The sequence below is a fragment of the Drosophila rhopaloa genome, unplaced genomic scaffold, assembly GCF_018152115.1.
Source record: "Drosophila rhopaloa isolate 14029-0021.01 unplaced genomic scaffold, ASM1815211v1 contig_203, whole genome shotgun sequence".
Lineage (NCBI taxonomy): Eukaryota > Metazoa > Arthropoda > Insecta > Diptera > Drosophilidae > Drosophila > Drosophila rhopaloa.
In genome coordinates this window covers 2,261,863-2,277,575 of record NW_025335088.1, presented here as the reverse complement: position 1 = coordinate 2,277,575, position 15,713 = coordinate 2,261,863, and the positions used below count along the sequence as shown (strand labels likewise).

Here is a 15,713-nt window from a genome sequence, read left to right as displayed (position 1 = left end):
TCGATCTGAGGACCGAGGTGAAAAAAAACGTTGACGGAAAGTGAGCGCCAGCTGTTTGCCTCTCGCTCTCCTTCATGATTGGCGGATAGTTTTTGTCGATCTTAGTACTAGGCTTAAAAAAACAAATCTTATTAAATTTAAATTATGTTATTATAAAATTTCTCTGTATAGCGGCAGACATGTATTTTAAAGGCTCTCTCCCGCTAATAAGATTTTTGAATTTTTACTGCCAGCTGGTTGACGGTACAACCATAGCACGCTCAATACTGATGAGAACTCAAAAATGCAGTCACACTGGAAAGATTAAAGTTTTTCCGATGGCGAACTCGATTTGCGATCTGAGTACTACGTTTCAACAACTTCACCTATGAGGTAAGTGCCTCTGCTAAATATTACTACTCCCATACGCCTTATTATGGTATTTTTTGGCATTAAATAGTATATTTATTTTTACTGTCGTGAGCCGGATTACCTAAACTCCAACCGCGGTCACACTACTGAGAAGTTTTTTTATAATAGCTCTAGAAATACAATATTTATGTATATATTTATTGTATGTAATCCAATTATAAAAAATTGCCAATAAAATGAGTTGTTTTCGAGTATCTTTCTTTAGACGCAAACCTGTTCGGCGCTTATTTTAAACGCCAAGTGAAAAATGTAACTGAAAATTTACTTGGAAATTCAAGGTGCTATTGTGTTTATATTTGCTTGTCTTTTATTTTCTTGACGAATATGTCTGTAAACAATCTTGTTACGGACTGCTCCACTAATTTGCTTTAAAGTAGCTCAAAGTTATTAATTTCTCCAATGTGGTCAAATCTGTGTACACATATAGAGTTGACTCCGTCTCCACTGAAGACAGTGTCGTCACTGTGTATGTATACAGAAAACGTCTCTCTTTCGGTGTATACATACATATGTATGCATCCGTATATGTATAAAAAAATACTTGATAAACTGTTTTTAATCGATGGCAAATTGCTACTTAGAAACTGTCTGCCCTATCAAATATGTTTATATTTATGTAAAGTGTATTTAAATGTTGGCTAAAAGTTTTAAACGCAGTGAATAAGTCATTTCTAACCCTGTACTGAATATGTATATATTCTTGATCAGAATAACCAGGCGAATGCCTGTTAATATTTATTTGTTAAAACTTTCAAGTTAGCTCCTTTTATCTATAAAATGTACTATACTTTTCCGATTGTTGCTATAGGAGCTATGTAATACAGGGGCCCGATCTGGTCAGTCCGACTTATATTCTACCTGCAATAGGAAGACAACTTTTGGGAAAGTTTCAAGCAGATAGCTTTAAAACTGAGTGACAAGTTTGCGTAGGAACGGACGGGTGTACTGACAGACGGACATGGCTAGATCGACTCTCCTGCTGATGCTGATTAATAATACATATATATATTTTATAGGGTCGGAAATGTCTCCTTCACTCCAAACTTTTGACCGAAATTAGAATATGCTCTGCAAGGGTATAAAAAGTATAACTTTGTTTTTTAACGTTTTTTTCTGTTCTTTGGGATTTGGTAATACTTAAATATTATGGAATTACGGTTTTAATTTAATTAAAATTGGACATATATATAAAATGGAAAATTTTAAAAAAAAATACAAATTAAAAAAATGATTTTTTTGTTTTTATATTTATTTAAATGTTTTTTTGAGATAAAGTAATTTTTTACTATATCAGCATTACGCTTTTAGTTTTTTCAATTCCGGGCAACAATATCATATAGTTGTCATAGAAACGATGCATCCCAAATCGACATACATAGCTTCATTGTTTTTAGAAACTTACATATTACGCACGTTACATATTAATGTGCGATTCGCAACGATAGTATATAAAAAATATATACACAAAGCATTAATAATAATTATTATATTTACTAAAGCGCTTAAAATGTAAAACGTACATTGTAGATTTGCGAATGACTTAAAAATACGAATTATGTGGGAAATAGATCGAGCACGATTGGCGAGATTTTTTAAAGTTGTCGGCGTGAACAGTGCTAAGAAGCACTAGGTCGACTTAAATTGAATTTATAAAGTTTGACATGTTAATTTTTGGACCACCAATTATTTTATTGCCCACCTCCAGAATCTTAAAATTTTTTTTTGGGAATCACAAAAATGTTTTCTCACTTTTTTGAATTATGAAAAATAAATTTTTAAATATAATCATATTTTTCTCAAAAAAAGTTTAAAAATGTTTATTTTTTTAATTAGTAATTAGAATTGATGCCACCCGGACCTCTAAAAAAACCTTATTTGACCAAATAACACCATTAAAATAGTTAGTTCAAAAAAAAAATATAAAAATACCATATGTTTGCCTACCTCTTCATGTTTTTTTCCGAAAATAACATTTTACAATCGATTTTTGTTAAAGTATGTTTTTTTAGGAGGTGGATGTTTATTGTTTTATTAAATTATTTTTGGGAAAATGAGTTTTTGTAATTCATACTTTAAAGAGGTGAGCAAGCATCGGCATTTATTTTTTTCTGTTAAAAAACAAGGGGCTTTTTCTTAAGGAAAATATCTAAAAAACTTAAAAGTGACATAGTTATTTTTTCTTATTTGATTTGTAAAATTAATTTTAGGATATAGTCAATTCAATGAATGGAATTGTTTCTTATTCAGCTACAGGAATAAGGAATGGAAAGTATTTTTGTTTCGTTTTTATACCCTTGCAGAGGTATTTTAATTTTGGTCAAAAGTGTACAACGCAGTGAAGGAGACATCTCCGACCCTATAAAGTATATATATTCTCAAGAATAATCTCCTAATCAATCAGGATCGCGTCCTGAGTTGATATAAGCATGTCCGTCTGTCCGCCTGTCTGTCCATCTGTCTGTTTCTACGCGAACTAGTCTCTAGACATAGAATTGAAACTTTGAACACACTCTTCGTTCCTTTGCACGCAGTATATAAGTCGGAACGGTCGACTGTATCCTATAGCCGCCATATAACTGATTGATAGGAAATGCAATAACTTTTGTGTTTTTAAAGTTAGGAAGTTGGGATTTTTATGGGTTTTATTTTTGGCCAACCAATATAATTTACAGAATATTCTGTAGCATAATTTCTATCAAAAGCTTGCAACGCAGAGACATTTCCGTCCGTCCCTTGCTACGCAAAAAAATTTTTTAAAGTTAACTTTGTTTTTTTTTTTTTTGTTCCCAAAAAGTTGATAATGTTTAAATACTATGGAAGTACGGTTTTAATTAAATTAAAATCGAGCATCGAACTACAAAAAATCAAAATTTGAAACAAAATTTTATTTTTCTGTTTTTCTAATTATCAAAATATTTCGTTGAGATATAGTAATTTTTTACTATATCAGAATTACGCTTTTAGTTTTGTCAAAATCGGACAACAATATCATATAGCAAAATAGACATAACTCCACTGTTTTTGGTAATATAGACATAGAAATCGAATTGTAGTCGTTTGGCTTTGGGTTTTATTTTTGGCGAATCAATCCGACTTACCACATTTCATGAGGATCGGCCGACAATATCGTATAGCTGTCATATAACTGAACGATTGCAAATGCTATAACTTTGGTGTTTCTAAAGCTAGGAAGTTGGGATTTTCTATCAATCCGAACTACCAAATTTCTAAAGAATCGGCCGACTATATCCTATAGCCGCCACATAACTGATTGATCGGGAATGCCATCATTTTGGTGTTTTTAAAGTTAGGAAGTTGGGATTTTCTATGGGTTTTATTTTTAGCGCACACATTTCATAAGGATCGGCCGACTATATCCTATAGCTTCCATATAACTGAACGATTGGAAATGCCATAACTTTTGTGTTTTTAATGTTAGGAAGTTGGGATTTTTTATGAGTATTAAGAATACATCATATGAATAATTGTGGAGAATATAATTTGCAGAATATTCTGCAAGGATATATAAACTTCGGCTCCGCCCTAAGTTAGCTTTCCTTTCTTGTTTTAATTTCAATTTTTATTGGGTCGGAAAAAATTTGTTCGAATTTTTATATTATTTTTAACAAATACAATGTACTCCCTCACTCGACAAATGAGAGGTATACAAATGTCTACTTTATGTATTCTATTCCTTGCTTAAATTTCTACGAGTTAATATTGATTTTATTATTTGCAGATGGAGCAAGACATACATTTGTATGTACCGACACGGATATAGCTGAAAACCAGTAATCATATTCGTAAGGTGCAGCTATCTTGTAAAAGATCGGGCTATTTAGCAAGCGGGTTATTAAAGAACTAAACTTCTAAAAACCAAATCGCTAACGGAATGCAAGACAGATTAAAGACGTAGCCTTACTTTTGCCTGGACCCAGTCAAATTCACAGATTCAAACTAGCAATCCACATTGCAGTATGTTGGCTCGTAAGAGACGCTTAACTTCCAGTAAAGTGCTTGCCGACCCGCAACCACCACTTATGGTAGCTCTCCCGAATTGCAACACGAAATATCAGCACAAGCAACATAGAGTACAGATATACTCTGGGAATCCATTGAACATCAAGTTATACGTGCCAGCGAGTGTTGAGAGTATGCCAAGTATACGGAGTAAGGCATTAAATACGACGAAAAACCAACAACCAGCTATGCATCGAAAGTCCAAAAGTAAAAGCAAGTTCCCAGCTTTCAGCAACCTTTCGCCCCTTCATTCATCAAGTGAAAGAGAAAATAATCCTTCCGCGAAGCATTCATTGGCACTGGAATCTGTCGAAACATGTGAAGTAACTTCTGTAGGGATAGGAGTAAAGGCATCGCGGCATTTCTCTAATATTAAAAAAGCTGCAAAAAACCAGCACAACAGCAATAACAGGATTAGAAACCGAAGCCGCTTGTTTTCTTCGACTCAGTCTACAGCGGTGAGATGCAAAATGATGATTCCATTTCCGACATTTGGCGCAACATCTTTCGTTACTTTGCTCACTTTAATTTGTATGGAGACGGTTTTGCTCTCAACCATGTCCAGTTGCGCCAAAACGTTCTACATGCATTGGAATACATCGAACAGCATGTGAGTATAACAATTAAATCCAAGACCTGAAATACGATTTTTATTTCAATTAAATATCAACAATTTCAAAAGTAGATTTAAGGAAAGAAACTTTCAAATAGAGTTTTATCACTGCACAGTCCACTTAGTACACTACAACACTGAAAGACAAAATTAAGTAATTTCACCATGAGTAAATAGATAGCAATATTGACAAAATTTAAAATATAATTGACTTACTTAAAACAAAATTATATATGTTTCAGTTAAGAAGCATAAGACTCAGCTAAAATTTCTTCAAAGCTCAAAGAGAAACATATATTTATACCCTTGCAGAGGGTATTATAATTTTGGTCAAAAGTGTGCAACGCAGTGAAGGAGACATCTCCGACCCTATAAAGTATATATATTCTTGATCAGGATCACCTCCTGAGTTGATATAGCCATGTCCGTCTGTCCGTCTGTCTGTTTCTATACTGCACGCAGTATATAAGTCGGAACGGCCGGGATCGGCCGACTATATCCTATAGCTGCCATATAACTGATTGATCGGAAATGCCATAACTCTGCTGTTTGTTAAGTTAGGAAGTTGGGACTTTCTAAGGGTTTTATATTTGGCCAATCAATCCGACGTACCAAATTTCATAAGGATCGGCCGACTTATCCTATAGCTGCCATATAACTGATTGATCGGAAATGCCATAACTTTGGTGTTTGTAAAGTTAGAAAGCTGGGATTTCCTATGGGTTTTATTTTTGGCCAATTAATACGACCTACCAAATTTCATATGGATCGGCCGACTATATCCTATAGCTGCCATAGAACTGAACGATTGGAAATGCCATAACTTTGGTGTTTATACCCGTTACTCGTAGAGTAAAAGGGTATATTGTATTCGTGCAAAAGTATGTAACAGCTAGAAGGAAGCGTTTCCGACCCTATAAAGTATATATATTCTTGATCAGGATCACTAGCCGAGTCGATCTAGCCATGTCCGTCTGTCCGTTTGTCTGTCCGTCTGTCCGTCTGTCTGTCCGTATGAACGCTGAGATCTCGGAAACTATAAAAGCTAGAAGATTGGAATTTTGCATGTAGATTTTAGAAGTTCCTACGCAGCGCAAGTTTGTTTCAAAATGGTGCCACGCCCCCTTTAACGCCCACAATCGCTTATATACGATTTTAAAAATTTAAATATTTCGGAAAAGTAAAAATGCAGTTTTATTGTGTTTATCAATACCTATCGAAATGTAGATATGTAATTTTTCAAATCGGACCATTCGTTAAAAAGTTATGCGTGATCAAAGTTTCTAGTCTCCATCTCCCTCGCACTCCCTTTACCTGAGTAACGGGTATCTGATAGTCGGGGCATCCGACTATAGCGTTCTCTCTTGTTTTAAAGTTAGGAAGTTGGGATTTTTTTTGAGTATTAAGAATGCATCATATGAATAATTTTGGAGAATATAATTTACAGAGTATTCTGCAAGGGTATATCAACTTCGGCTCCGCCCGAAGTTAGCTTTCGAAACGATTGCCAGGTCACTTGATGTGGTGGGTTGGCTTCTAAAATGCATAACAATCATAGAAACCACTCAAAAAGACCTGGCACCAATTCCAGTGTTTTATACAATAAAACGTGTATAAAATCATATACGAATGTGTTTAAATTAACTTTAAATTTTTTGTCATGGTGCATCTTTTTGAAAGGGGTAGGCGGGTATACAGATACTTTAATATACCAGTATAATTAAAAGTTTTTGAATGCAGTACGCGCATATGTTGTATCTCTAGTTGGGTAACTCTGCCTCTTTATGCAGAGCTTGTTTGGGTAATAAGTGGGTTTGAAACAAGTAGAAGTAACAAAAAATACGTTAACATATTTTAATAAAAATTCAGTCGCCTTTAATAATTTTAAATTTTGATTGATAAGTAACTAACTTCCTCATTTATTTATAAAGTTCCTTCAAATGGTTACCTGCCTTTCATATTTAATTATTTTAAAATATGTTTCAACATTCTAATCCACAGATTTCGGATTGATAACACTGATCACATAATCGATGTTAATAAAGGCAATCTTGCATTTGAGTTTGATCAGGTGCATATAATATGCCCAGTTTATGAGCCAGGGACTTTTGAAAACGAAACTGAGAAATATATAATTTACAATGTGTCTAAAGTGGAGTATGAAACATGTCGTATAACAAATGCAGATCCGCGAGTAATAGCTATATGTGATAAACCTCAGAAATTAATGTTTTTTACAATAACTTTCCGGCCATTTACACCGCAGCCAGGTGGTTTGGAGTTCCTACCTGGAAATGATTATTACTTCATTTGTGAGTTCGTTTAAATAACTTTAATTTAAAGATCAAATAATAATAAGTTTTGTTTTTTTGTCTACTTTTAATATAGCAACTTCATCCAAGGATGATTTATATCGACGAATAGGGGGTCGATGCTCTACAAATAATATGAAAGTAGTCTTCAAAGTTTGTTGTGCCGCCGAGGACAAGAACAGAACCACACCGATAAACAAATCTATATCAGGCGCAGACACTGGGGGAACCATCAGTGTTAATATAGCAGCTAGTGATGAAAGTCAAGTCCGCGGACAAGGCAACTCCATAGCTATTGGAACCAACATTGGAATGAGTGGAGGACTAATTCCAGGAGGACCACAATCCGCAGGAATTCCAATCAATCCGATCAACGGCAATAGTAATATAAATGGCATAGCAACTACTATTAATTCAAACATTGACCAGTTTAACCGAATACCGATTCAACCAAACATAATTGGTAACAATGTGGGAAATAACGCTCTAGGACCTGGAATGGTTGGTGGTGGTGGAATAGTATTAACTCCAGGCCATGGTCACGGCAACATTAATATGTTGCAACCGGGACGCGGTGGAATAAATGTAGCTTACCCCGGACATCACCACATCCAAACAGGGATCCGAATAAACAATGTGCCGACGCACAACAGCTATCCACCTCATAAGGGTAATGCTGACAGCAATACTAACGGGAATGGTAAGTAATGGCCAGAATATATGAGGTAACAGGATAGAAAAAAATGTAGGCTCTGAAGCACTTAACCTTTTTACTTAATTTATAAGATATTTATAAAACTAAGGCCCAACAATCAAAGCGCATGTGAAACCATAGGAACTTAAGGATCAGAAATAAATTAAACGAGAATAACTGATGGTGCTAGTATAGAAACTAAAAAGTATTCGAGCAGTATATATTAATCACTTTTAAAAAGTCGATAGGGAATGAACTGGGCAAACTCATTATTAACTTTGGGTACAACTGCAACAGTTTTAAAAATTTTGGATTGCCAAAGCTATCTTATCTTCTTAAAATTGGAGTTAAAAAAATACACCCTACCCTACAAGAAATTAAAAGTGACTGTTTTCTTATTTTTATACCCTTGCAGAGGGTATTATAATATTGGTCAAAAGTTTGTAACGCAGTGAAGGAGACGTTTCCGACCCCATAAAGTATATATATTTTTGATCAGTATCAATAGAGGATTCGATATAGCCATGTACGTCTGTCCGTCCGTCCGTCTGTCCGTCTGTTTCAACACCGTTTGCGAGCTCAGTTTAAAAGCTAGCGATCTGAAACTTTCACAGTCGTCCTAAAACATGTGTACGCAGATCAAGTTTAAAAACCGCTCCCATACGAACAATGGGATATAACTTGCAAGAATGGAAGATATTTCGCGCAGTTCCCATAGGAACAATAGGGTGAAATCGGTTAAAATTTAATAATTTTTAGGATATTTCGCACAGTATATAAGCAATTGACATGAATCTTTCCAAATCGTATTTTTTTATGCATACCTTGATTAGGGTAAAAGTGCGTGACGATCGGACGTCTATATCCTATAGCTCCCATGGGAACAATAGGGTGAAATCGGTCCAAATTTGATGATTTTCAGAATTTTTCGCGGTGTGTGAGCTACTGACATAAATTTTTCCAAGTCTTGTTTATTTACGCATATCTTGATTAGGATAAAAGCGCTTGCCGATCGGACGTCTATATCTTGTAGCTTCCGTAGGAAAAATTGTTAAAGGCTGCGAAAGTATCCCTTTTTTTCTATTTTTATATGACATTTTTGCAGTATAAAAGCAATTGGCATCAAACGATGCATATTTAGTTTATTTATGTATACCTTATTCCTTTCGCTACATTTTCAGTTTTAGCAATTTCGGCAAAGTCTGCAAGGGTTATCTTCCGTCCTCTATATATACTTGTAGATGGTATTATAATTTTGCAAGTTTGCAACGCAGTGAAGGAGACATTTCCGACTCTATAAAGTATATATATTCTTATCAGCATCACACCGAGAGTCCATCTAGCTTTGTCCGTCCGTCTGCCTGTCCGTCCGTTCCTTTCTACGCAAACTAGTCCCTCAGCTTTAAAGCTATATACTTGAAACTTTCCAAAAAGTTGTCTTTCTATTTGGGGTAATAAATTATGGTATTTACATTTTTTTTTTTGCCCTTCCAAAGTCGATGAACACGATCCTGCAAAATCTACTGGACAAATCGTTTTGAAATTGCACACAATTTCTGTACCTAAATCCGCAGTTACTGACGTTTTTATGCTAAAATCACGTTTTTGACTTTAAAGTGGTATCAAAAATCCAAAAATTGAATAAAAAAAACTCATCGTAGTTACCTTGAGCAACATCTTAACTAATGAATAATTTTTTTTGTTTTTTCTGATGATCCAGTAAGGAATTATGCTGTTCACCGCAAAACCTTTTTTCTTGGAGACGCCTACGAGCTTGGCTGCGAACGGCTCATGTATTTTTTTTCGATGAAAATTTGTGAAAGCATATCATAAATGTTGTACTTTGATATGCTTATAAAATAATTGATCTGACATTAACCGTATCGTGTGAAAAATTCTCGAAAATATGCCTTTTTTTTGACGAATTAACGGGATGAAAGAAAAAATTTTAAAAATAAGTATTTATTTAGTCGAGTGCCTAATTATTTTTCGTCCCAAAAGTTGATATCAATAACTTTGTATGGTGGAAGTGCGTTTTTGTTTAATTTTATTAACATATTAAAAAAATTGTCGCGACTTGACTGATTTTTCCTGTTATATTATTAAAAATATGTTTTTTTTTTTGTAAGATTCGATCGAAATAATCAATGGAACTTTTTCCAGTTAATTATACCCGTTACTCGTAGAGTAAAAGGGTATATTGTATTCGTGCAAAAGTATGTAACAGGTAGAAGAAAGCGTTTCCGACCCTATAAAGTATATATATTCTTGTTCAGGATCACTAGCCGAGTCGATCTAGCCATGTCCGTCTGTCCGTCTGTCTGTCCGTCTGTCTGTCCGTATGAACGCTGAGATCTCGGAAACTATAAAAGCTAGAAGATTGTCATTTTGCATGTAGATTTTAGGAGTTCCTACGCAGCGCAAGTTTGTTTAAAAAGTTTGCCACGCCCACTCTAACGCCCAAAAACTCATTAAACGCTTAAGCCTGGCTAGCGCCTACATTTCCGCAATACACTAGCGCCATTTAACGGATGACTTTGGAACAGCTGGCCAAGGTGCTCAACAGAGTCAACGTTAATTCTCGATAAGGATTTCTATTAAAGGAAATTGCGATGGTTTTCATTTGTCAATACCGAACTATATCCCAAGAACTATGCAAATCAAATCAAGTTAGCCAAATTGGAGGTCTGAGTCAAACAATGGCGTATGTGTGTATGCTGGTGCAGGATAAAAGCTGCCTTCGCTAAAGCAGCGCTGGTGCTGATGCTCGTGCTGTAAAGTTGCCAGCTCTAAGAGATCGCCTAATTCAAATTGATAATTTGAACTTTTTGTCCTTTTTTCCTGTGGTCACTCTAATTCACATTATGTTAATGCAAAATCTAAAGTTGTTTAGCTGAGTAACGGGTATCTAATAGTCAAGGCTCTCGACTATAGCGTTCTCTCTTGTTTTGATTTAATTTCATTATTTATGGTTCCGTCTTTTGCTTTAAATACGTACGAATGTTGAGTTCGACAACATAATTTGTTGGATATGGCAATTCTGTAAAAAATTTTCAGATAGTTTGTTTAAGGGCCAAAAGTAATCCTGCTAAACCAAAAATATAAATATCGAGACCGTTAAAAGTTGTTTTTTCTTAGAAAGAAGTTTGAATAATATGTTTTATAAAAATGTTTTGGATTTGAAATAAGTTGTACGTATATTAATAATCGAAATTAATTTCAGATGACCACCACCATTACAACAAACATCCCAATGAGGTTGTAAAGAACGAAGAGCTCACGTACAATAGTGCTGCAGCGCCAGCAGATAGCCACTTCTTTGCTTTGTGGATTTGGCCCTTGTCATCTTTCCCACTGCCGTCTTTTGAATGCTGTTTGTCTGTATATTGGCTAAACTCATCTTTAGTACTAAGCATTGCTGCAATCCTCGGAATCCACTATCTAGTTGAAAACGCGCTGCAAACCACGTTGCAGCCCTATAAACCTGGAATGATAGTTATCAGTCCAACTTTTAGCAACAACTTTTTTGACTCCAAACCCGCCACTATCGGATATGATAGGTGAATTTGTAACGAACAACAAATTTTGTGTTCCCTTGGTTAACATTTATTTTTTAAGAATACCAATATCACTCAATAATTTTTGTCACTCCGCTCCAACTATGTTAAAATAATTAGTCATAAAAAGTAGTGGACTGGAAAGGTTGGAATCACATGATATGCTTACTGATATTGATTTGGAAATGTAATTGCAATTGAACGAGTTAATCTGACTCAAAATTTAATATAATAGATCAGCTAGAAAGGAGAAAGGTGAAATAGAATTAATAAGTAAACAAATTAAATATATCAAGTACATCAACAGTTAAATATAGTGGTCTAGATGTAACTGATACCGATTAAGAAAAGAAGGAGGATAGCAGAATGCTATTGCGAAACAGATCAGCTGCAATACAGAGGGCCAGGTACAAGCAATTTAGCTATGCATTTACCACCATCAAGTGCCTAGCCACTATGTCGACTGTCCTCCTTATAATTGTGTCCTTCTGGTTTTTTTGAAATCACTATTTGGGGTATGTGCGCGTAAATAATATTATTTACAAGCATACGCAAAAATTATAAGGCGATGTAGCGATTATTAAATCTTTGCAGCTATAGCTTTATTTGCCAGTTAAAATTATCATTCCGACATTCTCTTGTATTATCTAAGAACATATTGAATGAAATGTCCAAATTAATAGTAAAAATATACTAAAACACAGAGAATCGCATGCCCTCGGAATGGCTTAAGTGGATTAGAATTAATCTTATCACTGGAAATCTGAAGCCCCAAAAATGTTTGAAAAATCCACAAACTTAATATTATTTAATCCTCGTGCAAGCACATGTACGAAGGGTATTTCGACTGAAGTTAAAACAAAAAAATAATTAGAAACGCTTATTAAGAAAGCACGTATAAAATTAGGTATAAGTCATTCAAAGACAGTATAATGGAGATTGAAGATGACTACGCATATGTATAATCGTGTAAGATCAAATGAAATTTGTATGTGTGTTTAGTATGCATTGATGTATATTTAAAATCGTGGTAGGTATTTTGAATATGGTAAAGGTGAAATTCAAAGAACTCAACTATAAGTTTTATGTTCTTATTTGTTTTGTTTTATTTTAATGTTTTCATTTGAAATAATACCATTTTATTTTGTAAATGAGCCAACAGTATAGAGAAGTGATTCTTAACATTAAATAAAATATATATGTATATACATACATCATACACATACTTACTTATATACAAGAAATGTTTAGGTGAAACGTTAAAAACTTTGTAAATTTAATATAACTTAACTAAAAATTGAAAATAAATAAAAAAAAGGGGATGATAAAAAAAAATTATAATATAAAAAATATATTGAGGCATCTTGTGCTACCTTCGTGTGAAAATTAAAAGGTTACAATTATAAATAGTCTATATATAGTAAATAATACGATACATTAGAGCGTGATTACATAAGCGTGTCTATAATTTAGTCCGACAAACATGTGTTAAAAATGTAGGCAGAACAAAATTTGCCACAGCGAGTTAACTATTTACAAATTATAATTCAAGACCCAGGAAACAGCTACATCCCATATTTCATCTTTGGGATGAAATCTCAAATCTTGATTTTTTGCGATTAAATTTAAATATAACACGTTTATTGTGCATTTAGTGTAAGCTTCTTTATGTTTTTCGTGTTTTCTCTTTGTTTCATAAATCTGTGCTAGTTAACCTACTGCAATTCTGCCTTAAAAATTAAATTCTTTAAATTTCCAGAATTTTCGAACTCTAGGCGAATTGTATTCGTGTACTGCCACAGCAAACCTGAACACTAAACCGAATTTATTACGATCCAACGGTAACAACCAAAATCTGAATTCAGTCCCATTCTATGAGTGAATACCTTAAAAATATGCATTGCTCTACTTAGGCCTGTACCCGACACTTGCTGTATAGGTAATGATGGTTTATAAAGTTACAACTTTTATATTTTGTAACATTATAAGCTACTTACCTTGACAGATAAAATATAAATGCGGACCGTACTGTTACTTAATCAAATACTTAATATCATACTTACAACCAACATTACATACTACAAACAAACATACATAGATTCATACAATAGAACCGTAACTAAGTACATAATAAGACAAGAGTCAAAATAATATAATGAGTCGTTAGGATAATACATATTCATACAGCACACATTACATACAAACAGTTTTATATGCGAGCAACTTTTTTAAATTTGAAAAGCAGATGCTCACAAAAAACTTGATATTTAAAAACATTCGGCCGCGTTGTTTGCGATAGTAAACAAACTATGTTCCCCCTAACCTACCTTCATTTCCGTCTAGGACAATGCTTTTTTCACGCTACCATCATAAAAAGGCATACACCAAAACATTCTCAGATCGTTATATTTAAAACTTTTTTAAATGCACTCTTATTAAGTTTTTGTAATAGGTGCTGGCGCAAAAAATTTATAATTAATACTGGATTATTTATTATTTTAATAAATTTAATATTTTAACTGAACGAAATTAGTATATATTGTGGCGAATAACTGAGTCGTTTTAATTTGGAATTTGAATAATAACATAATTATAATTAAAAATTAAATTGAATCCTGTTTGACATAGGTAGACGGCTCTGTATCGTTTACAAAAAATATAAATTCTCATTTTATTTCTAAGAATACAATGACTATGAACAAAACAACTGTAAACATAATGAGACAACCCAAATCAAATTGCAAAACACAAGGCCGACTAATTTGATTTGATTTAATTGAATTCAACAATTTATTACACTATGCATTCACGCTAGTAAACACTTGTATTTGTATGTTACCGGAGAGAAGAGTATATTGTAGTTTTTAATAGTAGCTCAGCATATTTATATCTACTTATACGACGGTTTAAGGAGTAACATAAGCAAGTGCATATGACAAAAACTATGTATGAGCATAACAGATAGCCAAGCATCAAGTAATAATGGAGATGTGACATGCAGATGATAAAATATATTAATGAAAATAAAAAAATTTTGAATTTACATCTAATTTTAAATTAAATATATTAAATTTATTTTGGGCCTTCACATCACAAAATTGTTTAATTTTCACTGAGTCCGTGCGGAACGAGCTATACACCGATCGAAATTTTCGAATAGTGGAGTTTTTGGGGCCGGTTGTTCAGAATGTTACTGTTGGGAACAATTAACGTTGCCTGAAAATATAAATGCGCCGAAAAGTAAGCGAATTTAATTTGGTGCGGATGAAGTCTTATTGCAATTTCTCCAAAACATAGTTGCCAAAATATAAACCAAACGTTTTTCAAATGGTTTGGAGCTAATAAAGGTAAACTGAGATCCGATATTTACTTCAAATTTATTCAGTAAATGATAAAGAAGGATAACTGGCAATTATAATTATTATTAGCTATTAGATATGTACATAATTACAATGTACATTAATAAACGAATACATTTCTAATAGAATTCGGTGTCCTGAATGCAAGTCACAAAAATGTTCGTGCACACCTGCGTTTTGAAAAAAAAGTGCATTTAGTTCCAAAAATGTACAATTTTGATAATTTTCAAACCTCAATTACAGGAGAATGACTATTCGACTTTTGAATATTTGTTTTCAAAAAATTATAAGATTATAGCACAGTTTGAAAAATAACAAAAGCTAACTTCGGGCGGAGCCGAAGTTGATATACCCTTGCAGAATATTCTGTAAATTATATTGGTTGGCCAAAAATAAGACCCATAGAAAATGCCAACTTCCTAACTATAAAAACACAAAAGATATGGCATTTCCAATCGATCAGTTATATTCGGCCGATCCTTATGAAATTTTAAAGGTCGGATTGATTGGCCAAAAATAAAACCCATAGAATTTCCCACATAACCGATTGATCGGAAATACTATAACTTTGGTGTTTGTAAAGTTGGGAAGTAGGGATTTTCTATGGGTTTTATTGAAAATGCCATAACTTTGGTGTTTTTAAAGTTAGGAAGTTGGTATGTTGTATGGGTTTTATTTTTGGCCAACCAATATAATTTACAGAATATTCTGAAATATTCTATCAGTTTCGGCTCCGATTGAAGTTAG

At 33.6% G+C, this 15,713-nt stretch overlaps 1 protein-coding gene across 1 annotated transcript; it reads left to right on the top strand.

The window, feature by feature from the left end:
* Positions 1-476: 476 nt before the first annotated feature.
* LOC108044943 lies at positions 477-14,664 on the top strand. The gene is made up of 5 exons (XM_017124107.2): positions 477-689; positions 4,151-5,041; positions 7,046-7,356; positions 7,433-8,056; positions 11,274-14,664. The coding sequence occupies exons 2-5, from the start codon at positions 4,389-4,391 to the stop codon at positions 11,612-11,614; spliced, it is 1,929 nt and encodes a 642-aa protein (XP_016979596.1). The 5' UTR covers positions 477-689; positions 4,151-4,388; the 3' UTR covers positions 11,615-14,664.
* Positions 14,665-15,713: the final 1,049 nt, after the last annotated feature.